Genomic DNA, 26,589 nt, shown 5'->3' with positions numbered 1-26,589 from the left:
GACTGGATATCCCAAACCACAAGCCCACAATCCATTCACAACCCCAGTCTAGGAGTCCTACCACATAGCATGGTTTGTACTTGGGAGAAGGGATCTGGAGAAGAGACCCACGAGCAGCCATAGGGCCATCTAGCCAGGGAAGTCTAGGATCCTCAATACCTGGTCTAGAGGAAGGAAAAGAAAGAGGGTTCAGATTCTGGAGAACACAAAGTCCAGCTGGACAAACCTCTTGACCCCATGGGCTCCAGGCTATATGGAGAGGAATAATTAGAGGCAGGCCAGAGCTGGACCTTCTAAACTTTTAGGCTTTGACAAGGGATCCCTCTTGCCCAGGTCTATGATAAAAATTAAATAGTGCAATGCTTACTTAATTAGGTGATGATTAAGTGGATGATTAAGCAATGATTAAGTGGCTGTAAGACTCATGTTTGGTCTTTGCTGTGTGCCTATACAATCTAATTGCCTAGTTTCTATGTTTATATGTGTTTGTTTCTCCTAGTGGGCTGTTTATCACCATTCATGACAAGGGCCACATTGCAACAATGCTGAACTCTTGGCCAGAAGAAAATATCAAGGTAGGATATTGATTTCATTGCTATTTCTCTCTTGTTGGGTAAATCCTTTCAGTTTGCATTAGGGTCATTTCCTCCTGTAAGATTAGCTATTATGACACTGAAGACAACATACTGCCCTCCTTTACCAGGCAAGACCATGGACTTCTCTTGATCAAACCACAAATGAACCTCAGAGTGGAGAGTACATTAATCAAACACCCATATTAAATTCCAGTGTCATCATCATCATCATCATCATCACTACCCCCATCAGCATCATCATTAGTCTGAAGATATGTTCAGCATGTACTGAGTACCTGCTAAATATAAAATGGCAGTTTCCATGGTGAATACAGCAAGAAATCACACAAAAACTCTCTTCTCATATAGCAGGAGGAAAACAAGACAGATACACCAAAAACAACCAAGGCAGAACTTGACCAGAATTGAGCTAGGCACATAGAAAGAGCTGACAATTTTCAAAGGGGCAGAGATGACTCTTAGCTCAAGGAAAATCTCAGATGAGTTCAAGGTGGGAAATGACATTGGACCTGGGCTTAAACTGAGGGTAGAGTTTGAACAGTTAGGCATTGCAGAGACTGAGATGTTGGCGACTACCTTCTGCACAAAGAGAAAGGCGTATGTTGGGCCATATCTCCCCTCTTGGCCTTGTGTACCCCGGGTGCACACAGAAGTAGGGGTTATATGCCAAGCGACAAAGTAAAACCGATACTTGTTCCTGCAGTATCAATTCTATTAAAAAGTTTAGGGGAAAAAAACTTATTTTTGATCAGTGAGAGATGTTATTACAACTCTAAAATTATTTTGTTTACATACCATTTGTTTGGTTTTCTTTCCAAACATATTTGGTATTACCATTTAGATTTTTTAAATCATTTCACCTTTTAAAAATATTTTTTATTATTGCCTCTGACTTTTACGAAATAGTGGGTTTATTTTTTCTTACTTTTTAATTGTATTAGTACATGTTCAGAATTATATAATAACTACATTCCTTATGGGGAATCTTAATTTTTTGCAGCTCCTTCCCTTCCCTTCCTTTACTACTCCCTCCTTGTCTTGGCCTCCTTCCCATTTGCATAAGATCTGTCTCCCTGTTTTCTATTATCTCTTTTATTTTGCTCTTTATTTATACTTTGGGTTTTTCATGTAAAAGAAGACATGTGATATTTAAGCTGTGTGTCTGATTTATTACACTTAACTTTATAGTATCAAAGTGCATCTACTTCCCCAGAGATGACTCCACTTTATCCTTCTTTTCAGCATAGTTAAAATGTTGTATTTCTAACATGCATATAACATATTTTGATCATATTCATCTCCCCTGTTACGCTCATATATACCCTCCTTTTACCTTCATTCCCTTCCTCTTGTCTAATAATGAGACAAAACATTTTATATAGCAAACAATATAATGTGGGATGTAAGTCCTGTGTTAATTTTAAAATATAAAACACAAAACTTTGTAGAAATTGATTAGCCTCCAGCTAAACCCCAGATCTTCTCCTGTAAGAACTTCTGTGGGAAAGTTTCAGGGGCTCTGATATCTGCGCCTTTTGGAAGCAATATGGGTGAAACAAAAATGCCAAACATGTGTTGACTGCTTAGTGAGGTTATGTCTGGCATAGGAGCTGGGGAAGGGACTAGGGCTGACCAAGCAGAGTCTGTGGCTCTCCACCATTGCTGTCCAGGGCCTCCCTCCCTCCTTCCCTGAGCCCTATCATCCCTCTCCCAGAGAACCTTTTATGGCTTCTTCCTACCTACTTCTAGTTGCCTTCCTCCCACTTCTTGCCCTCTCTGGACAGTGTTATTATTCAGACCAGGGCAGGGGGTGGGGTGGGGGGTCAGCACCTTTGCTTTCAGGAGCCAGGCCAAGCCACAGTCAAGGCCCTTGGACTTCAATCCTGGCCAGGGTGGATGATTCATTTTGTACATCTCTGTCTACAGATGATTTTACCCAATACAGCTCTTTCTTGCTTATCTGCTTACATATGTGCAGGCATTGGCCTTGCAGATTTTAGTCTCTGTCCAGGGAATCCAGTTTCCAGGATGTATCTAAGATGAAATTATAGTAAAGTCTTGAGGACATGAAGAGAAGCCAGTTCACTCAATGGGAAGTTAACTCTGGGCTGACCTGACTGGGGATGCTGCTTAAGTCTTCAAACTAGGGCTCTTCTACATTCCCTGAGTGTTTAACCATGGAGAAACTTTATACACAGTAGCCGTTCAAAAGATGCTTCTGTAATTGAATGAACTCAGTCAACAGATCTATTAAGCATCTTTCATGTACCAGGCACTATATCAGGAACACATGGAGTCTCCATTAATACATATGATACTTTTGTTCAAATTATGAGAAATTAGAAAGAATGATGAAAAGATTATTTTCACCTTAACCAGAAATAAAAAGGTAACTGCCTCCAAGCTGGGCCCAAGGCTTACTGAGGGACTCATGAGCCGGACGTCAGGTTTCACTTGCTCCTCTTGTTAGGGCACAATTCACACAACTGTTACCAGAGCCCTGATGCAAGAGATGCAAAAGAAAAAAACACAGGTTTTACCTCCATTAGCCCATGGCTGGAAAACCACAATGTGAATTCAAAAATAGAACCTTGGAAGCTACATGTACACTGACTTCAGTTTACATATTCTGAGACCCTGCTAAATATTGAGTTCTAAGTATGAGAGAGATAAAGACAGTGGTTCTGGAGGAAGAGAATCATGAAGGGTTGGGGTCACCTTAGAGGAGAAAAAACTGAAGAAAGCCCAACTAGAGAGACATCACTGCCTTTAAGGAGAGTATGTGTGACATGAGCAGATCCGGGCTGGAGTGACTGCGATTTAATAAACATCTCCTCTGCAGGAGTTTCCTGGGAACGTGGGGTTAAGGAAATGCAGACTCAAACTCAAGGAGCTTACAGAGGTGAGAGAGACTGACCTGGAAGCAATGACACTGCTGTGCCTGTGCTGCCAGAAAGAGGAGCCTGTGAGGCAAAGAGTAGATCGATGACCAGTCCGCTGCCTACCCAGAGGGACCCTGAGTGAATAGGTGAACACTCCCTCCATCCTTTATTCCTATCTCACTTTGGAGAACCCCAGAGGTCAGTTCTGGTTATTATGCAGGGCAAGCAGCCCTAGCTTTGCAACCAGACAGATGGGCCTTCTACTCTGCAGTCTTTCCTTTACATGTGTGTGTGCCGATAACCTCTCTGAGTGTTGCTTTCCTATTGCGAAGGCGAATGATAACAATGTTTATACACAGTGAAGGACACTTGAATGGACACTGTCATAATTAGAAGTGGCAGAGGCAGCTGTAGCTCACATACCTGCGCAGGGCTTGGGGGCAGTTGTGGAAGGGTCTCACATTAGAATCAGAGGCCACAATAAGCAGATGATTTGGCCCCCAGAAACATTTGATTTGGCTTTCAATGTTTGTTGAATTTGTAGACAATTTTTTTAAATCTATAAATTTCATTTTACAAAATAAATATCAAAATGCTTGAATTTCTTGCTTTCCTGGAAAAAAAAAACAGGAGTGCTGAATACTGGGCCTATAGCTTAGCATGTAAACAAGCCAGCTGGGACTTACTGGGTTGCCTTTGTGTACCCCAGACCCCTAGCTTACCCCAGTCAGTGGCCTTTTACTGGAGGTTCCTTCCCCCACACCCAAGGCAACCTTGGAAAGTTCAGAATGTTCCAGGGTATAGTCACACTTGCTCATTTCCTGACATTTTCTCCAGATGCATTAAAAAGAAGAGATGAATCTCTTCCTACCAAGGCAGGGAATCTCCACTCAACATCCCTTGCATGGCACTTCAGAACGGACACAGGACTTGTCCTTCACCATTTGCAATTCATCTCACAGTAACTGTGATCAAAAATAGAACCTTGGGAGAACCTGTCATGGGTCATGGAGAACAGGTACAAGTGTGTTTTGCTCACAGGAGCAAACTAAAGTTAATTCACTTGCCTAAAGTCCACAAAATGAATGTCAGTGCTCAACTCGTAGCTTGCTGCTGAGACACCTGTCTCCCGGCTTCTGAGTGAGGGAAGAAGGTTTTTTCAAAGAGCAGCTGTCTTTTCATCCTGGCTGCCTGGCTACAGAGGAAGATTGGTTCAGAGCACCTCCCAAGTCAGTTCAAATTTTAAGAAAATGACTTGCTGATGTTTCCTAGCTAGAAAGCAGAGCTGCAAACTAAGATGTACGAGAAGTAGGCTGTGAGAGAAATGGGGCCGAAGCCCAAGACTGGGGAGATTATGAAATTTCGTACACCCTTCTTGTTCACGGAGGCTGAGGCAGGACACCAAGAAATGTCCAGCATAAATCACAGAGGAGTAAAAGTTGTTTTTGTTAACTTTTTCCCATAGTGAGCATTGCCTGGAACTGCAAGGCAGCTCAGTGGACAATCACCCTTCACCCCAACAGCTTTCCCAAGATCCTAAATCTCTCATTTATCCCAGTCTCAACAGCTTCTGGAGGAAGCACTGGGAGGTAGCTGGGTATGAAGCCAAGGTAGCATCCTGCTGTAGGGACCAGCATTTGTGTATTTAAAGCTGGACCAAATTGTCAAAGCCAAGTGCCTACCTAGCATGCATAGGCATGGTCTGTGCTCAGTGTGTGAGAGATTGAATTGCCCTGGAAACAGACTCTGAGGTAGAAATTAGCATATTAGAAAAGTGTTCTTGGGTTAACACTGGTGGTAGGAAAGGAGGCAGGGTGGATCACAGAAGTTCAGGTATAGTGAGGTTCTCAAGAAAGGTTTGGCTGAGCTGATGAGGAGGCTCCAGACCAGGAAAGGCCCTTCAAAGTCTTCCTGAGTTGGGGCAAGGGCATGCGCCTTTATATTCTTGTGGTGCCTGGTCATTGGTCACAGGCTAACCCTGGAATGAAGTGTGGTGTTAGGCAGGGTGGTGCTCTTTGATGGAGAAAATTCCCCAGGTGGGCTAATAGCTGAAAGTATAGATGGAAAATAACTCTGTTTTATAAACAAAGAAGCTAGAAAGTTGGGTTCTTTGCAAGTAAGGATTGGAATCAAGATCTGAATTGTCAGGCATGGTAATGCTGATGCAGGAGGAGCACCATGAGTTTGAGGCAAGCCTGGGCTACATAGAGTTCAAGACCAATCTAAACTATATAATGAGACCCTGTCTCAGAAAACAAACAAACAAACAAAAACCATATTTGAATGTGCATCATTTATGTTGTGAGGAGGGAGAAGGAGAACAGCAAAGGAGAGGGGGGAGACAATCAGAAGAACTGGAGGTTGCATACATGGTACTGTAGGAAGCCCATGACCATCACTACAAGTCTTAAGGCCCCAGAGCAAGCAAGGAATCATAATCCTCTGGTCAGTCCCATCAGGTCCCACCTAAGCTAAAGGGTAGGCCCACTAAATCAAAAAAGTACAGAAGTTTGAGGTACACAGACAAAGATAGAACATAGAACATTATTCCACATTATTTCTCGCTGAAAATATTGTGTTGTTTATCTTGTGTGAGAAACCAAAAGAGTGAATAAGGACCAAAATGGAAGACAGATATTGGAAAGTAGGAAGAAAAGGTTCAAATGGGAAAGGGAACAAGGGAGGGGAAGGGAAGGAAGGGAAAAGGAAAAAATAAAACAAGAAAAAAATGAAAACAAAACTTTTATAAATGGGGAAGGGAAGAAGGTTTGAAGGAAGGGGAGGGGAATAGGAAAAAGAAAGAAGAATCAAGATTTATTAAGTACAGGTAAAAATTCCCTATGATGAATGTAATCATTAAATATATGCAAAATGTACCAACAAAATTAATTTTTAAAAGGACAAAGGAGTTATGAGTCATAAAACTTTCAAACAAGAAAAATGTTATTACATCATTCCATAAAAGCACTGTTGGGCTTTAAAACCAAGGATGCTGCCCAGGTTTTCCCTAAGCCTCTTGACAATCTACTGAACTAGTAGCCCTACCACTAGTTCCATTGTTGTTATGTAAAATGGGATGAACATCTCTCTAAACTTCTTAATCTGTATCAGCTCTGAATTCTGTCCAGTGCAAAAGTCACTTTATGCTCTACACTGGATCCATTCCATACCCAATATTTACTGAGTATGTATCACCTTGCAAGCACCAAGTTAAGTGCTGAAGAATCAAAGATGACAACCTATTACTTGCTCCTAAAGACCTTAGAATTACTATGAAAGACAAGGAAAAATACATAACTGTAGGTCAAGGAAGAAAGTAATAGATGCTTTGGGTGAGGAAAATATGCTATGGATATTCAGGGGAGAAGTGATAACTTCCAGAGGGGAAGCTGGACGGAGGGAGCCACCTTTTGAACTGTTTCTGGGAAGATGTAAAGATGGTAGGATTCAGACCAATGAATGAGAAGTAAAATAGTACGTATACAGGAAAATATAAATCTCGTACAGAATTGGAAATATTTTAGGTGCGAAAGAAGATGGAAAAGATAAAATGGAAATTCAGAGAGAGTAGATAAGAGCTAGTCTGTGGAAGTCGTAAATGTCTGTAAGATGTTTGAGCTTCATTTTATGGGGATCAGAACCGCTAGGTATTTGGGGACAAGAAGTTGATACATCTGGTGGTGCTTTGGAAAATGAAGTGGAATGTAGAGAATCCGAGAGTAAAGAGAGTCAGAAGACCACTGCAGTAGCTCAAGTGAGAAATGGACCAGTTCAGAAGGCAGTAGCAATGGTATAAAGACAATGGCAACAATGCCAGAAATATGGAGCAAGTAAAATTGGATGACTAACTAATGACAGAAAGGATGCAGATTGAATGGTTTTGAACTCAAAAGATACAAAGGAACAGAAGGAAGACCAGGAAAGTAAGAAGGTGCAAAAGGAGTGAAAAGGAAAAGAGAATTATTCTCCTTAGGAAATTGTGTAGTTTGTGAGGAATATTGAACATACAAGTGGCAATATCTCACAGCTACAAATGTCACCAGTTTAAGAGAGGAGAGCAGGAAATTTTAGGATGGATGAAAATCTCAAGGATAGAATGCCATTAAGCATACACAGACTTTCTTAAAAGTTGCTTTTACCAAGGTTTCCCTTTGGTTTCTCTTTCATTTTTTCATTTGGCCTTTTTGTGTTAATGATAAATTATAGAGATAAGAAATAATATAAGGGTGTAATATATAATCCTTGTCCCAAATAATAATCATCATTATAATCATGAGTAGTGACCATTTACTGATTACCTTTACCTTTGAGTTAAAATGTAAGTTATCTTCATCTTAATTATAATATGATGAGTTAGGCATTATTATACTTTTATGCAAAAGTTAAAGCTCAGAAAAGTTATCTATTTACACATGATTATATATGGCACATTATCAAGGAGTCTAAATTGAAATACTATTTACTGGATTCCAAAGCCCTTGCTATTAACCTCTAGGGTGTCCAGTGAGAAAGAATGTACATTCTGAAAAATAGAAATAAACCATTAAATAACCATTAGTACATTTTCCATTGGCTCAACAATATATCTGAGGTTGGGTAATATATAAAAGAAAAATGGCTTATTTGGCTCTCGGTTTTGGAGGTTCAAGTGCATAGTGCTGGCACCGGCTCAGATTTAGTGAGGACCCCATGACAGACAGCATCACAATGTCAGGAGCATGTGCAGGGGGAAGGGATCACATGGTGAGACAGAAAGCAAGAGAGGCCATGGAGGGATAAGTCTTGCTGTTTTGTAACTCACTTTCATGGAAACTAGTGTTGCATAAGAAATATTTTCATTTCTTCAGAGGACAGTAGCTCTTTGCATAAATTCTGGTACCTAGTAGATAATGAAAGATAGTTGTGGAAGACAGGCAGGTGACAGGAAGCGTGTGTATGTTAGATATAACAAGTGCTAGTGGGCTGGATTTGCCCTCCTGGAGAATGGGGAGAAGATCCATCAGGGAAAGAGGAGTGTACAGGCTAGGAGGGAGATATTGTAGGAGGATTCCAAATGTATCTGGGAGGAGTGAGGAAGCCACTTTGGCCAGAGGATGCAATTGTATACAGACATCTATCAGGAGATAAATCTCAGAAGGTATGTTGGGTTCAGGTCATTAAAGATTTAAGCATTTTGGACACTATCCTATGAAAAGTTAGACATCACTAAAAGTCCTTGAGCCTGGGAATGACATAACTAAAATGGGCTTTTGAGACAGTAAGTCTAATATTTGTTCGCAGGAGAGATTAGAAGAAAAATGAGGGGCAAGCAGTTTGTTTGTGAAACTGTTGCAACAAGTCAAACTTTTGCACAGTAGAATTGAGAATGGAGGATAGGAGGAGCTAAGGCATCTGCTCAGAGGATCTGGGCAGGCAGTGGGGTACCCTTGGACATTTCCAAGCTTCACTGAAAAGCCCGCATCACCATCTTAGGGTTATAGGGATAATGCTCTGGAGTAGCTGGTTTCCTCTCTTTAACCTTCTGTTATTTCCTGCCCCCTCAGCAGAGAAAAATATTCTAAGAGACAGGGGACCAGATTAAAGAAACTTTGATTAGGAGACACAGTAGAGAAACACTGAGTTTGAGCCCTTGGGAGCAGCATGCTTGCACAGGGTCCAGCAGGAGAGTTGCTGAAAGGAGGTCAGAGGCAGGCTATGGACAGGGTGATGCTGAAGTAGGATGGGACTTTGCCAAGAGCACAGGTGATTTAGCCACGAGGAATGGGTGGCAGAAAGAGTCCTGAGCCAAGAGCTCAACACCTAAATGGAATCCTGCACTGCCACATACACAACCTTGGTAAGTTATCTCATCTTTTCAAGATAGCCTCAGTTTCCTGAGCTGTAAAATAGGGCTAACAATCTTCAAGCATCCCTACCTGCCCAGGTCCTAGGGAGGGTCAGATGAGAGGTGGAGCACTCTCCACACAGGTAGTGGTTCTAATCTGAAGGACCATGTCAGGAGTTTTATGGGTACACAACACTCTCCAAAACCCCCTTTTCAGAAGTGAAAGAATACTTTTAGGATCTCTACACCTATTTCTACCAAAAGGAAGCACCAGCCTATGTGCACTCTTACCCCTGAAGGGACAGAGAACAGAAGTGAAACATATCATAGGCCCTTTGGGTACTGGGTCATAAACTGTCCCAGGGCAAGAATGGGTTTTCATCTCTTTATTTCCAGTGCCTTGCACTGTCTCTGCATGGATTAAGTCCTCAAACACTGACACAGTACTTGGAGCCAACTGATTCTGAGTCCTGGTCCACAGCCAGGTTTCCAGCGGAGGAATGGGAGGTGGGGGCTACAAACTCAGCTCTTTTAGAGTTGGAGGAAGCTATTGCTGTTGGGTAGGTTGTGGTGCCCTATAAACAATTCCATTGTCTCCTGGTGGGGTTTTCCTCTCCTGACATTTATGGCTTTTCACTGTCTAATTCCTGCCTAATTTTCCATTCTTTCATTTCAGGCAACTTACACTTCTTTGTTTTCCACATAAACCCTACAAGACCACAACTCTATGCTACACGTTAACTTCTTTTTACACTAACTGCCTTTCTCCTCACCTGCATCTACACTATCTCTGCCTGCCCAAGACTGGCACATTCATCCCTCATCCATGAAGCGTTACTCTACAGGAACAAATCTTCTGTCGCAATCTCTCTTGCCCTTTGTGCACTCAAGCCACCTCCCAAAGTCTTGATAGTTAATACAGAGATTCTACCTCTCTTGGCCTTTTAGCTCTTTAAGTTTGCCACGGAGTAAACTGAAGCTCCTTCCTCCAGGACCTGGAATAATGTCTTTAGCAAAGTAGATGCTTCTTAAATATATATTAAACGAATGAATAAAAAATATTCATTGTAACCATATAATAATATCTATCATCCCCATCAGCTTCATTCGCATCTATTAATTAAGAGCAGTCAAACCTTGAACTAGTACTATCCCTAGTCCATATTCAGCTCTCAGTGACTGTTTGCTAAATGTAAACGATAATACCAGCATAGCAGGAGAATCTTCCAACCTCACACGAAATAGTGATTCTAGGAGACATCACAAGGAGATCTGTTCTTTGCAAATTGGATTTCTCACTGGCCAGGAGTACAGCAAGAAGGCTCATTTTTAAATTTTTCCTTTTATTATGTCCTTTCCTACCTGCCCTTCCCCTAAGTCTCAGGTTGAAAGCATATGTTAGTTTCTTTGAGGAAGAGTGAATAAAGTGGTTTCCCTCCAGCTGTTTCTGCAGCCCCCACTCCAAACCTCAGAATGCAGAGCAGATGTCTTTCTGTCACTTTGCCACAATAGGGTTTTTCACCGTCCTGCCAAAAAGGACAGCTTGTTGCAGCTGAATGACTCCTCTAGCTTTATCCCAGACAAGCATTTCATCTCCTACAAAGTCAGTGGGCATCTACTTGTCAAGCCTGACATGCCAGGGCACTGAAATGAGCACCTCATCACTGGAGGTGCTGTTCCCGATTAATGGCTACCTGCTGTTTTTTCAGGCCGTGGTGGTGACTGATGGGGAACGCATACTGGGCTTGGGAGACCTGGGCTGCTACGGCATGGGCATCCCGGTGGGCAAGCTGGCCTTGTACACAGCATGTGGAGGGGTGAATCCACAGCAGTGCCTCCCCGTTCTGCTGGATGTTGGCACCAACAATGAGGTAACAAGCCATTTAGGCCAGGAGCTCTGGGGCTAGAAGAGAAGAGGTGGATGGATGGGGGCACTTTTGTGGGGTGACTATCTATACGGCAGTGAGTCATTCCTTTCCTAGCATCCCCATTCACCAGGGCACTCCCTCTACACATCGGCCCTCTCCTTCCTCTCCCAACCCCTTTCCACTTCTGTGTCCCCTTGCTTCTTCCTCTACCCTCTGCAGAACCTCTGTGCCCTTGATGACCCCTGCTTGAGTTCCCCTTTATCCTTTGCTTCCATGATCCCATGCAGCCTACATTTGCCTTGAAGCCACCTGTCCCATTGGTGAAGTGAGCAGCCAAAGGAGGTGAGAGGGCTGTGTTTTTCAGCATTTTGGAGGTGAGCTGCCTCACCGGAAAGATTAGAACTCAAAGAACACTAAAAAGTCTGAATTAAGCAAGAGTGTCCTGCAAATACAGTGAAACGAAGCCAAACTGTGGGTGAGGTCCATTAGAATTCCAGGTAGTTTATGCATGCCTGTGATCTTCAGACCTGTGTCTCTGTATCTGAAAACATGAAAAAGTATCGAAGAATTCCTTTTTAACGACTATAGTAGTCAGCCTTCTTGTTGCTGGGACCAAATACCTGATTAACACAGAGGAAGAAAGGTTTATTTTACCTCACAGTTTCAGAGCTTTCAGTCTATAGATGGCTGGCTCCAAGGCAGAAAGTTCATGGTGGAAGGGCATAGACCAAACAAGCTACTCAACTCTGTATCTGTTATAATTTTTTTTTTTTTTTTTTTTTTTTTTTTTTTTTTTTTTTTTTTGTACCAGGGATCGAACTCGGGTCCTTGTGCTTGCAAGGCAGGCGGCGGAACCCCTGAGCTAAATCCCCGGCCCTGTATGTGTTATAATCTACATAAGGACATTAAAGTTATTTCTAGGCTTTTTGAAAAAATGAATTGTGCACTGATAACCTGTTTTTGCAAATCAGTCTTGCATCTCTCATTATTTCTTTAGGATAAATATCCAGAAACAGAAACACTGACACAAATGAGATGGTCGCTTTTTAGATTCTTTGGTTCACATTGTCAAAAAGGTTAATACTTGTTGCATTCTGCAGTGCCCTCTCTCAAGGAAACTTGCCACGACTTAGCATGGACTTCCTCTTCTCCAGGCATCATACATCCTCATTTCAAGAAAGAGCATTCCTAGTAAGGAATGTTTCACCGATAAACAAATGAGAGTGACAGGCAGACCCTGCTTAAGAGATGAGAAATGATGGGGGTTGGATAAGATGAGTAAGAGTAAAGGTACTGGGATTAGAGTAAGAGTAAGAGTAAGAGTAAAGGGACTGGGATTAGATGGGTAAGAGTAAAGGAACTCGGGAGAAGCAGGGATTCTGGTCCCTATACCCCTGGTGAGCCAAGAGAGTCACTACACTGTAGACATGATCCCTTTCCAGAGCAATGAAGAACTAGACAATGTTGCTGAACCTCCCACTTCTGAAAGTTCCTCCTCTTCACAAAGTTCCTCACCAGCCTTGGAGACTGGGAGACTGGATGGTGGCACAAGCCACATGGCTGCTCAGCAAGACCACTCTTCAGTTCTGCTCTGCAATGTTCCCTGCCCCCAGTTAGATGTTTGAGTTTATGCCTGCCAGCTGTTAAAAGTTTCCTCCAGCCTCAAAAAGTGCATCTTTGCTTATGTGGATGAGTGTAGCAAACCTTATTTTCATTCTTCTCATTCTTCTTTCCACTGTATTTTAACTGGACTTAATTAAGTCACTCACTTCTTCTCCTAAAAGCTGGCCCTAGCCAAGAATTGGCCTTCTGTCCACTGCATTGCCTGGAAATGTGTTGGCTGCCTCTAGCAGATGCATTAGGATCCTTTGTTGTTGAAAGTCCAGCACCCAGCAATGGTCTGCTGAAGTTCAGGGCTGACTCAAATTTGTAATAAACCCACCAGAGGAAAAAAATGGCTACAAACCAGTAATAATCATAGACCAGGCCCTCACACCCAGTTAAAACCTTACGATACCCAATTATACATGTTAAATCTACTTATAATGCGAGGGATTTTCTGTCCTTACTGTCTTTTTCCAGTTGAGGAAACTGAGGTCCAAGGAGTTTAATTTGACCCCAAAGACTTGCTGAAAGTGGAAGGACTAGGATCCTAAATGGAGACTGCTCCTTTCTCCAGGATAATAAGCAACCTCTGCTCATGCACCTGCTTGAGTTTCTGTTGTTTTATAAGTAAATAGCTCTTGAATTTTAGAATTTTTATTAGCAACTTTAGAATATTAAAATTTTCTTAAAAAGGAAATGGCATTTCTTTCACAATGACACATTTGTGGTCTTCCCAAACTCTTTCTGTGCATATATATAGATATAATTAGCCCCTAGTTGTGATCATAATGGGCATGTAATTTTGTTGTGTTCTTTTCAATTGATTATTTTGTGAACACTTTCTCTTTACTTATTTAATAAAAGTTTACTGAGTGTTCAGTAGGTGTCAGGCACTCTGCTAGGCAGGAGGAGATAAATGAGATCCAGGCCCATGTGGAATATTCTAGTTGACAGTATTTCAACACTGATATCTAATTGATCACTCTAATGGGTTGTGTCTTACATCTACTCAAAGTGTCTGCCTCTTTCCTGAGGGTTTCACTCAGAACACAAGAATTCAAAGTTGCACAGTGATGAACATTAAAAACATGGTGATTTATCTCTTTTCAAATGAATGTAGTATGTCATCTCCCACACTATAGTTCTTTTAAAAAATGAATCCGTTTGCAAGATTTTTTTTCTCTGAAAAGCCAAGGATACATCTTTCATTCAGAGCAAGCCTGAGCTATAAGAGAGGGAGGTTTGGCCTTGAAACTTCTATCTCACACACCAGTGCAGGAAGGGTGCTGTTGTGAGGAGTTTTAGTGTCAGAACAACCAGGCCATCTGTGTGTATGCCTCCATAAAAACTCCTGAGGCAATAGGAGTTTCCAACAGAGTCAAAGAAAATAGCCCTCCAGATTTCCTGTTGAAGGAAAACATCTGTTGTCTACAGCCCTGAAGCTGAGTCACTTTTACCTGCCAACACCAAAGAATTTGTACAAATAAATACATTGGGCAGTGATCCAATGAAGAATGGACATCTGATGGTTAAATTCCAAGAGAGAAAGGAAAGAGAGCCTCTGCTGATTATGGTTGTGTGCAAATAAAACAAAATACATGGTAGTCACACTGTCCAAGTTAGAAGGGACTGAAGTACTATCTCATTCAATTCCCTCATTTCACAAGAGAAAAGAGGCCAAGAGTAGAAAAGGTTTCCCCAGGATTGACTCCAAGCCCTGAATTCATCCTACTGTATGCAAAGCTTCTTGGCACCCCGAGGAGCTTGGCTTTACATTGGTACCCTTGAGTTTTGAAGGTTTTCTCTGAGCTCAAGTCTTGAACCTTTGTGAATTCACTTCACAAGGAGATGCTTTATAGGCCTGTGGAACTGACTGAAGAGGTATGTCCCCTCTGGGAGACAAAAGTGGGACCATTTTATTAGCAAAGCCTGATCACCTTGCCTTGGGGGTAAAGTGGATCAGTGAGGAAGCATGGGATCAGCAGCCAAGCTGGGTGCTGCAAATTTCCTTCTAACTTTCCAAGATTATCATCACTGTGACTAATAAATATTCACCATCCACCATGAGGTTCTATCAGAGAGCTCACTTTCTGTGCATGTAATCAATGAAAATGCTCTTCCTAGGACCTTTATAGTTTACTCCTGGGCTTAACTGAGCTACCCAAGAAACAAGCAGTAGACATAGCTGCTACCCTAGGGTACTATGCCCATGGTGTAAAACCAGAGAGTGACCTCCCAGACCAATAGATGGTCTGCATAATATCTTGGTATGCAAGACAGATTGTTTTCATAGTTTGTTGCTATGCAACTTTTTTTTTTTTCCCCTTTGGCACCAGGAATCAAACTCAGGTCCCTGTGCTTGCAAAGAAGGTGCCAGAACCACTGAGCTAAATCCCCAGCCCATGACAATTTTTTTTTGGGGGGGGACTAGGAAGTTTATCTGTCTCCTAGCTTAAACCTAATGCTCAGTGATAAGAGGATGAAATCTCTTTGCTTTGCATTACATTTTGTTTTCACCCAAGAAAAACCTGAGAAAGGCAGAGCTGGACCAACAGCCTCAGAGGTTATTTTCAGCGCTCTCACTCACACAGCAGAGAATTATGGCTTACCTGCCTTCACCTAAAATTATAGTCATTGATGTATTTAGTTCTAAAGGGAACTTGGAATCTAACAAAAAAGATATTACAAACTGTGCCGCTATAAACATGGGTGAGCATATATTGCTGTGGTATGATTCTTTTAATTCTTTTGGGAATAGCTAGGTCAAATGGGGCCTCTAATTCTAGTCATTTGAGGTATCTCCACAATGATTTCCACAGTGGTTGCAACAGTCTGCACTCCCACCGACAATGAAGAAGGGTTGGTTCCTCTCTCCCCACAACCCTGCCAGCATTTGTTATTGATTGATTTCTTGATAACAGCCATTCTTTCTGGGGTGAGGTGGAGTCTCAGTGTGGTTTTCATCTGTATCTGTTGAATGACCAGTGATATGGAACATTTTTTCATATATAAGATCCCAATGATTAATGTAAGTGTATTGTATACCTAAAATGTATCAATAAACTTAATAAAAACAAAAGAAAGAAACTAACAAAGAAGAAAGATTTAGGTACTTAGGTTTTATTTAGGTGCCAGGCACCCTTCTGGGCACCAGAGCTTGGAAGTGAATAAGTTTAGTCTCCACCCTGGGCAGAGCCATAGTCTAAAAATCACATTTTCTTCACTATTGCTTTCGCTACTATTTTTTGATGTTTTACACCTCATGTAGCTTTCTAGAGGCTCAGAAATTCATTTGGAGGAGACTGGACCAAATGATTTCTATGACCTTCTTCATTCTTAATTTGGACTCTCCTACACCCAGACCTGGGACTCATGCAATTCATATCAATAAGTACTTTTTTAAAGATTTGCAAATCTCTGGGGAGATGCAAATTAATATGAGGTTTTTTTTCCTCAAATAACTTGCATTACATGACAGAGATAAAATTATTGTCCCTTTTTAAATTATTTTTTATTATCCCTTTTTTTAAAAGAGAAAAAATAAAGCAGAGAGAAGTCAAATATCTTGCCCAAAGTCAAAGAGCCAGTTAAGTAACAGTGTGAATTCAAACTCAGGTCCCTCCAATGCCATGGCCCAGAACCCCTTCAGGCCACACCTGGGGCACTTGGAGGGAGAATCCTGGCCATAGTCAGCAGGCCCCACGAGGCCCTTTTTTCTGCAAGGCAATGTCTATCAACTTTAAGATTCCTTCTGTCTCAACTGACAGGGTTAACAGATTTATCAAATAAAAATATAGAACACCAGTTAAAGTTAAAACTCAGATAAACAATCATATTTTGTTCCATGCAACATTTGGGACATACATAAATTAAAATTTTTTATTTAATGCCTATCTGAAATTCAGATTTAATTGAACATTCTGTACTTTATCTAGCAATACTATAGACTGAAAACTTCCCTCCAACATTCTCATATGACAAATTCAGAACACAGGAGGGCTATAAGGACAGGGTCCAGGCTAGTAAACACCTCACAGCAGTCATTCTTGCGCCAGATCAGTTCGTGAGATATAGGGCACAATATGCATGCTTTGTTCCAACACTGTGTCAAGTTATTGGTGGCACCTAATTTAGAGAAGGCATTTTCGCTCTAGCCAGAACAGATCCTGCATGCTGGAGATGTGGACATGAACGTTCTTCCATTTCAGTTTTCCCTGCTCTCTAGCCTGATCTGCAAAATGAGAGCCTGGCCACCGTAGCCTTCCCAGCCACTGCTGAACTCCTCGGAGGACCAGGCAGAGGGCAGGGAGCTGCTGCTTAGGACTCTGGTTGCCACAACAAGTGACAGGAATGCGCGACTGTTGTCATGAGACCCAGCTGTAGCTAGCTAGGTTCAGTCTCAGCTTAGACACTGGCTCTTGAGTCTGGGCAGATTATTTAGAGCCTTGAATTCTAACTTTCTCATGTGTAAAACAGAAATGAGAAGAGATCAGACTCCTAGAAGGATCAAATGAGTAAATTAATTAAAAGCTCTACACCAGCATAAGCTTTTTTGTGTAATTTCATATGGAAATTTTTTCCAATTTTTGTGGTTATTTTTGAAGTATTTGAACCAAAGAACATTATAACCTAAAAATAAAATATAAAAGCTTTTCAGAGTCATTTTAATATCTCAGTAATATCAATTTTGGATGACTTTAATCTTTACTGAAATATACTGAGAAATTTTTGGAAAATCCAGAAATTTTTCAGTATCACTTGAGAATTTGACTCACCCCAGAAGCTGCATATTTATGCTATGCCATGATTCAAAAGCACCAAGAATCAAATCTGTGACTCAGTAACATTAAAAGGCATAACTCAAGTTATAAGGAAGCTATTGCCTACAATGATATCGACACACTGTGGCTCTAAAATAGTGGCTGAAGCACCATCCCTGTTGTTATGCATTTTTCTTTTTTCATGTTAAAAATCTCATACACATTTGTCCATGTGTCTATATAGTTTTAAACGTCCCTAATTTTAATGACTGCCCAGCTGTCCATCCAGTTGTTCTACCATTGTTTGTCATTCCCCTACCTGGATGTTTCCTATCTCTAAGTGGATTTCAAATAATCATTTGCAAGTGGCATATAGGAAGGTAGATGCCAAATTAGACTCACCTTCATCCTTTATTTCTGCAACACACACACACACACACACACACACACACACACAAGTGAGACATGTACATACATGCACACGTGCTCCTACCAAGGAAGAACTACCAAGGAAACTAATAGTTTCAAGCATCAATCCAGGGAGGAAGGAGGTTAGGCCCCACTTCCTTTCTAGATCTGTGATAAGCCAACTTCAGACAGATTATGTGAACCCAGCACAAAGGGCAAGAAATTGGAAAGACTGGTACTTCCTGCTCCTTTCTGGCCTCTGCACCATTCCCCTGTCACCTCCTACAGTGATGACTAAGCAGTATGTCTCTAGAACAATGGCTTAAAAATTGTAAGTCCATTCTTGTTGATGCACAAAACAGACACTAAAGCAGCATGACTGAGTGTTAAAACCATGGACTCTGAGTTTGAATCTTGCCTCTTGCTTTTATTAGCCCAAGGTCTTGGGCAGGTTGTATAATCTCAATGTGCCTTGTTGCTTCATTTGCGACATAGGGGCAAATCATGATACCTGCCTCTCAGGTTCTCCAAGAAACAAATGTGAGAGATTCACAGGAGAAACACCATGAGGAATAAAGGGAAGAGGGCAGGAGTAACTGGAGGTGTACAGAGCCTTCAGAGTACAAAACAGTCAGACTCCTGTAAAAGGAGAAAAGAAAGGACCAAGAATGAATAAGAAGAGCTCTGACTGCAGGACTGCCTGGGGAATCTCACTCAGGCTACTGGAAAATCCCCAAGCAAAGACTGCCTAGAGTCTCAGTTGGGCAGGAATAGCGCCCCCCAGGCCCCCTCCATCTCCAGTCATAAAGTAGAGAGCATGGCAGTGGATCACTGTCTTCCAAGTTCTCTCCCTTCTGCAGGTTCTCTTAAGGGAGTTCTGAGTTGTACTTTTCCATGGCCATCATGACCTGGGAGTTATTAAAGCACTCAGGTCAGTACCGGCACGTAGGAAAGTTAGATCTTGATGCCACTGTCATATAGCCTGCGTTATAATCCACAAAACTCTTTCATATTATTTCACTCAGTCTTCACCACCACCTGCTCCAGCTGGTATCTTATCCCCATTTGACAGAAGGGAAGAAGGCTCTGAGCTGTCACGTGCTTCACCCACAATCACAGGGCTTGTTGGTGGCAGAGATGAGATTTGACTTGCAGCCCCTTGAGGTTAGGCCCATGTCGTCCTTATCTTGCAATCCTGCAGTAGCAGCTCAGACGGAGATGAAGATAAATACAGAACTTTGTTCTCAAGGCACTCATATTTTTAATGAACTACACCCAAAAATAGATAATTCCTCCTAACATCCTTAATATTTCACAAACACACCAGGTTCTTTTCCTCCTTTTGCTTCTAGCCCCCATCTGTTCTTTGTGCTATCTCCTCAGCCTGCAGAGCCCAGACACCTGTTGAAATGTGCCCATCTTTTAATACAGGCATGTATGACCTGCAGACCTAGGGCTACATACAGAGCTAGAGAGCTAGAGATGTGGCCCCACAAGATAGTAAATTTTTTACATTATTATATGATTTTTAGTGATGCTTCATGACTCAAATGCACAATTACAGGCTGCACAGGCTATAACAAAACCCTAAGGAGGGGAATGAACAGTGCTGTCCAATTGAAATCCAGATGTAACAGACATGACATACACATGTGCTACTTGACAAGCTAAATCCAGCAATTACCAAAAACACTATTTCTGTATACCTACACATGTGTGTGTCTGAAGACAGGTCTTACTGTTATTAAGCAGACATATAAGGTTTCTTATTTAATTACTAAACTTGAACTTGTGTCACTTTGTAAAATAATTATTTAATAGGCTAAAATAGTTTTTAGCAGCTGTGATATAGGAAGTACAAAAACATCAAATAGGTGTTTGCTCATGATCTTGTTATGTACACACATGACATTACTGATATTAGAAAAATATATGATTGCTTATTTATTTATATCTAGAATGCATACAGTTACAATCATTCAACTCAAAGAAAAATTTGATCATGTCTATTTACTAGATTTTTATAAGGACTATCTTATCAGAGAAAAGTAGCCCTTATTTCACAAGCTTGCATCACTTATGTCATTACGTTTAGGTAGTATACATATTCCTGAACAACTACAATTAGATCAAAAGTTTCTGATGAGCTCTCTAAAAACTCACTAAGAATTGTAACTACTTCCATTAAACAAGACATTTATGGCTCAGTTTCACAACAAGGTCAAATATACCACTAGTTTTATGTTTATGTTGCCCTTTATGTTTTAATAAAAATATTTAAAAATAAGAGAAGTTTTGCTACTTATATATTAACTGTATTGTGTATTCTATTTCTGTTCACTCAAGGTGGCCCAGGCAAGTCAAAATGTGGACACGCATTTTTAACTGCCTGAACATTTTCTCCATGACACAATCCCCACCCAACCCAAGGGAAATTACTTCACTCCTTCTATGCTTCCATGTGCCACACATTTTCCGAAGCATCACCTCCTTGCCCTGCAGTAGAGTTAATTTACTCACACACGGCCTGCAACAGACTGTGAGCACCCTGAAGGCAATGGCCTTGCTCACTCACCTACAAATACCCCACTGGTTCCCATGCATAACAAATGATTAATAAATGTGTCATCTCCACTTAATGAGTTGCAGATATTTTAATAGTGAATCTGTTTTTTACTTTTTATTTTGAAATAATGTGGATTTGCATGGTATTGTCAGAAATAATATAGAGAGATCCTACTTAGCCTTTATCTAGTGTCACCCAATGGTAACAACTTACAGAACTATAGTACAATATCACCACCAGGAAATTGGCCTTGATACAATCCACAGACCTTATTTAGCTTTCTTGTGTGGGTGTGTCTCTTGTTTCATGCAATTTTATGATGTGTGTACCATCCTGTACCTTAGAGTCCTGTGCAATCACAGCAGCCAAGATATGGAACAGTTTCATCATAGGGATGCTTCATGCTCCCCTTTTATAACCATATCCACATTCCTCCCTTTTCTAACTTATATAGCTACTGACCTGTTCTCCATCTTTATAATTTTGTCATCTCAAGAATGCTATATATTATAGGTGGAATCATGTAGTATGCAGCCTTTGGGAATTGGCTTTCTTTCACACATCATTCTCGAAAATCTGTCTGTTGCATGTGTCAATAGTTTGTTTCTTTTTACAGATGATGAGTAGCATTACATAGTATACTCACAGCATGGATTAGCCAGTTTGTTTAACTATTCACTTGTTAAAGGATATTTGAGTTTTTCCCAATTTTTTTTTTTTTTTGCTGTTACAAATAAAGCTTCAAAGAAAGGACAGAAAAAGGAAGGGGGGAGAGAAAGAGAGAGAGAGAGAGAGAGAGAGAGAGAGAGAGAGAGAGAGGGAGGGAGGGAGGGAGGAAGAGAAGGAGGGAAAGAAAGCCTGAGTGGGTCCACTGAGTCATAGGAAAATACATGAGGTAAAAAATCCAGTGAGAAAGGTCACTGACACAACAATATATGATTGCTATAATGAAAAGACCTGCAAGACCCAGGGTAGAGGGTCACAGGCCAGGGAGTAGGATGAGCATCTTTCTTAAGCTGAAATTTCCAGTTGTATCATTTTGTCTTTGTATCCTTCAGGATCTAGCATAGTGTGAGACATGTGGTAAGTAATATTACATTGAATGAATGAATGAATGGTCTTCTAAGCTGAATCCATATCAGGGGCTTTAAGTAAGACCCAGTACCTCAATATAGATGCTGCCTGAAGTCAATTTACAGTGGTTCTTAATCAGGATCAGTTTTACCCAAAATAACTTTGGCAGTGTCTGAAGACATTTTTCATTGTCACAGATGCTTCTGGCTTCTAGTGGCTACAGAGTAGTTATGCTGCAATGTATCCTACAATGTGCAGTTCAGCTCTCATATCCAAGCCAAAAACATCAGTAGTGCCACTGTGAGAATCCCTGAAATAAACCCAGAGCCTGCAGTCAGAGGTTGGAAGACTATTTGTGAGAGAGGATTACTTGGGTCAAAACTTCATTCATTCTAAAGTGGGGACCACATAGGAGTTCACCTTTAGTCAGTGGCTTGGCCTGCAGGGCTTTCCAGAGATGACCTTTATGGGGATAGAGGATCCAGCCAGCTTCCCACTCCCTTTTCCCCTCTGACCCCCTGGTTCTTCCCACTAAAGCTAGACATCTGTTTAAAAAAATAATAATAATTAATAATAGCAATAATAATAAATCAGGAACAGTTGGAGCTGGCATAGTGAATGAGTGCTATCTATTCCAGGAGCTGCTCAGAGACCCTCTGTACATTGGCCTGAAACACCAGCGTGTGCGCGGGAAAGAGTACGATGATTTACTGGACGAGTTCATGCAGGCCGTGACAGATAAGTATGTGAGCCAAGCTGTCCCTTTCACAAGAGTACATACTGTTAAGAGGTACTATGACTGAAGTCAACATTATTGTTGGCAAAATCACAGAAAAGAGGCAGTAGATTCATGCTTTGCTGGGAAGTCTGAAACTTCCAACTTGACCCCATGTCCTTGGAAGACTAGAGGTGATCGGGGTCATTTTCTGGGAGAATCTTTGGGAGCAGAGAGGGGAGGGAAGAGAAGAAGATTGATGGCTCCAGGCTCTGTAATCAGGAGGCACTTAAGTATCTGCTGTTCCAGGAAGAAACCCCTCTTAGCCTGAGCAGTTCAGGGTTCTCCGAGTGAATAGGGATGTTGCAAGTGGTGGAAGAAGATGATGTCCTGGAGAAAGATTGCCACATTTGTCGTCATTTTCCACCTGGATGTAAGGATAAAGTAGTGTTGTGAGCCACTGTAGCAGACCACATGGGCTCTCGACCTACTAGATTTACGAGGTGTCATCTCTTCACTGTGGTGCAGGATTTTGGCAGCTCCACCCCTCTCACCTGCTCCATCTGTCTATCTTAGCCTCTCCTTTCCTGCTGTGGCTGGTGTGCTCCTGGGGTGGTTTCTGGTAACACCCCACCCCCAAACTGGGCAAGTCAGAGTTTCAGCAACTCAGCAGGTCTTGGAGAATAAGCAGGTCCCCTTCTCACTTAAAAAGAAAGAAAAATAATATTGTTGTCTTGAGGGTTGAGAATGATCCTCTAAGTTCTTAAGAAGCTAGAGTGTTAATGATCTAGTACACATGTGCAGAACTTAGTCTCAGAGAACAGAAAACATCCACAGGGAAAGAGGGAAGACAGAATATTGGGCATAGAAGCAGCAAGTGGTGGAAGAAGCATGTATAAGTCCCATCTAGCTGAAAATAGGATCATCAGATAAGTGTAAGACAGAGAACAAAGCTGCAGAGGTTGAAAGAGAGGAGGTGTGACCTAGTTATCCAGGAAAGTAAGAGGATATGGGATCCAGGGACCAAGGCATTGTCATTGGAAGCTCTATAGGTCTTGCCTGAGGTAATGGTCACGAATTCAACTTAGGTCAGTGCTATGATTTGAATGTGTCCACAAAAAAGCATGTATTGGAAATTTAATCCCTAATGCAACAGAGTAATGCTGGGATGTGCAGCATAATGGTAGGTGTGTAAGTCATGAAGGCTCCACTCTGGTGGACAGGTTAAAGCCAACTATAAAAGGACTTTAGGCTGTGAGTTCAATCTCTTGCTCGCTGGAGTTCTGCTCTTTCACCTTCAGTCATAGACGATGAAGCAAGAAGGCCTTCACCAGATGCTGGCACCTTGACGTTATCCTTCCCAGCTGAACTGTGAGAAGTAAATCTATTTTATCAATTACTGTGATGTTCCTTCACAGCAACACAAAACAAACTAAGACAGGCAGGTAACCTGTTCCTGTGTTTCTTTATCTAGGTTCAACTATTAAAGTATGAGGCAGGAAGAGACAGAGTAGAATGTTATCTAGGTTGGAATTTTGCCAGGCAAAAGATTCAGGGAAGGAGAAAGGAGTTGATGGTGTATTCAAGGGAGCAATTACAATTTAATGTCACAAGAAAAGTAAGAAGGAATATGAAGACAAGGAGGAGAGGAGGTGTCAGGGACAGTGGGAAAGGTGGTAGGTGGACTGTCAGTCCTACCGAGGTCTGAGAATTGCTGAATGAGGGACTCATTCCATAAATGACTGCAAAGAAGGGAGATGATGATCCAAAAGTTAAGTGTTTGCAGGTGGGATTATGGAAGAAGTTCTGCTCTTGCAATGTGGTTGCCAAAGAAGCCAATTCAAGGCTTAGCTGCATTAATAGAGGCATAGCCTTTAGAAGAAGGGAGGTGGATAACCATTCTTCCTCTTTCAGTCCATCCTGAATACTACATTCAGGACTACACAGGACATGTTGAGGATCGTGAATTACTTAAAGCAAATCTGTATAACAATAATCATGATAGCAAAGGGAATAAAAGGCTTAACTTGGAGGAGAGACTCAGAGACTTCTCTGTATCATGAATGCAGCCTTACTTCCAGATACCTGAAAGCAGTTATTCCAGGAAGGAAATGGACTTGTTTCTATATATCTAGTGGACAAGAACAAACTGATGGGCTATAAAGAGAGACTACTTTAAAAACAAAATAAATCAGAGCTATCCCCCAATGCAGTGGACTCTGTAGGAATGAATTCCTTGTCACAGAAAGAATTTCAGGATAGGTTGTATGGCTGATTGATGGTGCTACTGTAAGTGAATTCAAGCACCAGGCTCTTTAAATATCCCCCCATTATTCCATTCTGACCTCTTAAGAACCCTGTAAAACTGGCAGGATGAGTATTATTAAGCCCATTTTTTATGGAAGAGGAAACTGACACCGATAGGCCAAAATACCTGCCTGAGGTCACGTAGTGCCTGGCAGGACTGTGCACTCAACCTGGGTCTGCTAACTCCAGTCTGGGCTGTTTTCTATAACACTAGGTTACCTGAAAGAAGGCAATTAAATTGCCTTTGTGAATGCATTTTAGCTTCCTGTGTTCAGGATTCATGTCTTATCTAATGAGTCAGTACTCATTTCATGATTCCCTAAAGAGAAGTTTTGCTATTCATGTGAGAAGGTTAAATAAACTAGGATGTTTGAGTCTCTTCAAAGGATCATCAAAATCAGCTCACAGTTTCACAGGAGCACACAGGCACACAGAGTAACCCCTGGGAGGGGCATGCATCAACCAACAGGAATGTGTCCTTAAGCAGAAAAGATGATGGATGGATGGCCAGTTGTTTTTACTTCCTAATAAGCTAAAGCAGATGTTTCTGTGGATACTGTAGGTGGGGAATGAGCTGGTCTCCCAAGGCACTCTTGGGAATATACTCAAAATCACGCAAGATTGAATGCCTGTCCTGGGAGTGAGTCAGAAGCCCTGAAGCCAAACTCAATGTATTTTAAGAAAGAACCTTGGGAAACATTGACTCCTGCTTCAACATCCCGTCTCTGTCCAAACATCCTGTCAATAAAAAGCTCTACCTCCTTACCCTTCCCACTAATCAGCGTGTGCCTCAAAATGCTTTTGACCTGAAGAAAAACAAAATACTCACTATGGCTCAGTTCCTGCTCTGGAGCTTGGCCACTGAGGAGGACCCACAGGGCCAGAAGAATCTTCATTTATGTTTTCAAACCACAACAGAAAGCTGGGAGAGCCCTCCTGACAGCTGACACAAAGACTGATGCTCTGTGCCAAAGACTAGTCATCTCCCTTTGCTGTTCTTCCTCTTTCCTCCAGTGAGACCCAACTCCCTGCATCTGACCACCACATCTTGGTGTGACAATATTCCCTAATGGTTTCCACTTACATTTTTCATTTCCACTACTTACAGCAGAAGGGATAGGAATTTTCTATTTTAAGTTATGCCTCAACCCCTACTTTTGTCTGCTAATTGGCCTATCCTTATGTTTGGAGGGTGATCACCAGTTTCCATTCAAATATACTAAAATCACAAACAAATAACTCTGCCATGCCCTGATCGGATTGACAGGGAACAAAGGAATTAGTATTTGGGAGGCCTTAATGCAAAGCACAGCACCAAAGTAAAGCTAGGAACAAGGAGATGGGATTTCAAAACTGTTCCCTGCCCCTTGGTCTGTGGTATTAAGGTACATACCTCCACTTCTATTGCTGTGTAACAGACCACTACCAATCGTAGTGGCAAGTGTTACTTACTCTTGATTCTTGTAAAGTGAACTGGCTCATCTGGGCAGCTCCTGGTCATGCCAGTGATCATGAACATTAGTACTTTCAGCTGGCAGCTAATCTAGGTGCAGGCTCAGTTGAGACCCTGGAAATGTTGGGCTCCTCCCTCTCTCATCTCAAGAGTCAGTCTCTCTCTCCCCGCTCTCCCTCTCCCTTCCCCATGGCCTCTTCAATTGACTCTTCTTCTGACAAGACAGCAGGACTTTTTACATGGCTCTCCAGGACTTCCAAGGCACAAAATCAGAACCTGCCATGCTTTCTTAAAAGATGAACCTGAAACTGGTACAGTGTAACTTCCAGCATTATACTAGTTAAAGCAAACCTCAGGTCCATACTTTCTGAGAAGAAAGGGGTAACACAAAGATGCAAATACTAGGAACCATGGTTCACTGGGAGCCCAGTGTAACATACTACCACAGCCCATCCAGCCTGAGAGGCAAAAGGAATAAGGAAGTCAACATGGTAGAAAGATGTGTCCTGGAAATACAAGAAGTGCAGAGAA

At 41.7% G+C, this 26,589-nt stretch overlaps 1 protein-coding gene across 2 annotated transcripts in view; it reads left to right on the top strand.

Annotated features, from left to right (window-relative positions):
• Me3 (malic enzyme 3) overlaps positions 1 to 26,589 on the top strand; it is a 199,280-nt gene that overhangs the window by 128,393 nt on the left and 44,298 nt on the right. For both annotated transcript variants that reach the window (XM_010633727.2, XM_033764266.1), the window contains 3 exons: positions 500 to 575; positions 11,012 to 11,173; positions 22,222 to 22,325. In XM_010633727.2, the coding sequence (XP_010632029.1) occupies positions 500 to 575; positions 11,012 to 11,173; positions 22,222 to 22,325 (342 nt within the window). The remainder of the gene's footprint in view (positions 1 to 499; positions 576 to 11,011; positions 11,174 to 22,221; positions 22,326 to 26,589) is intronic.

Source organism: Fukomys damarensis, unplaced genomic scaffold (genome assembly GCF_012274545.1).
Source record: "Fukomys damarensis isolate Sample0158 unplaced genomic scaffold, DMR_v1.0_HiC HiC_scaffold_16, whole genome shotgun sequence".
Classification (NCBI taxonomy): domain Eukaryota; kingdom Metazoa; phylum Chordata; class Mammalia; order Rodentia; family Bathyergidae; genus Fukomys; species Fukomys damarensis.
The sequence above is the reverse complement of the archived record's forward strand: the minus strand, read 5'-3'. Positions and strand labels throughout refer to the sequence as shown.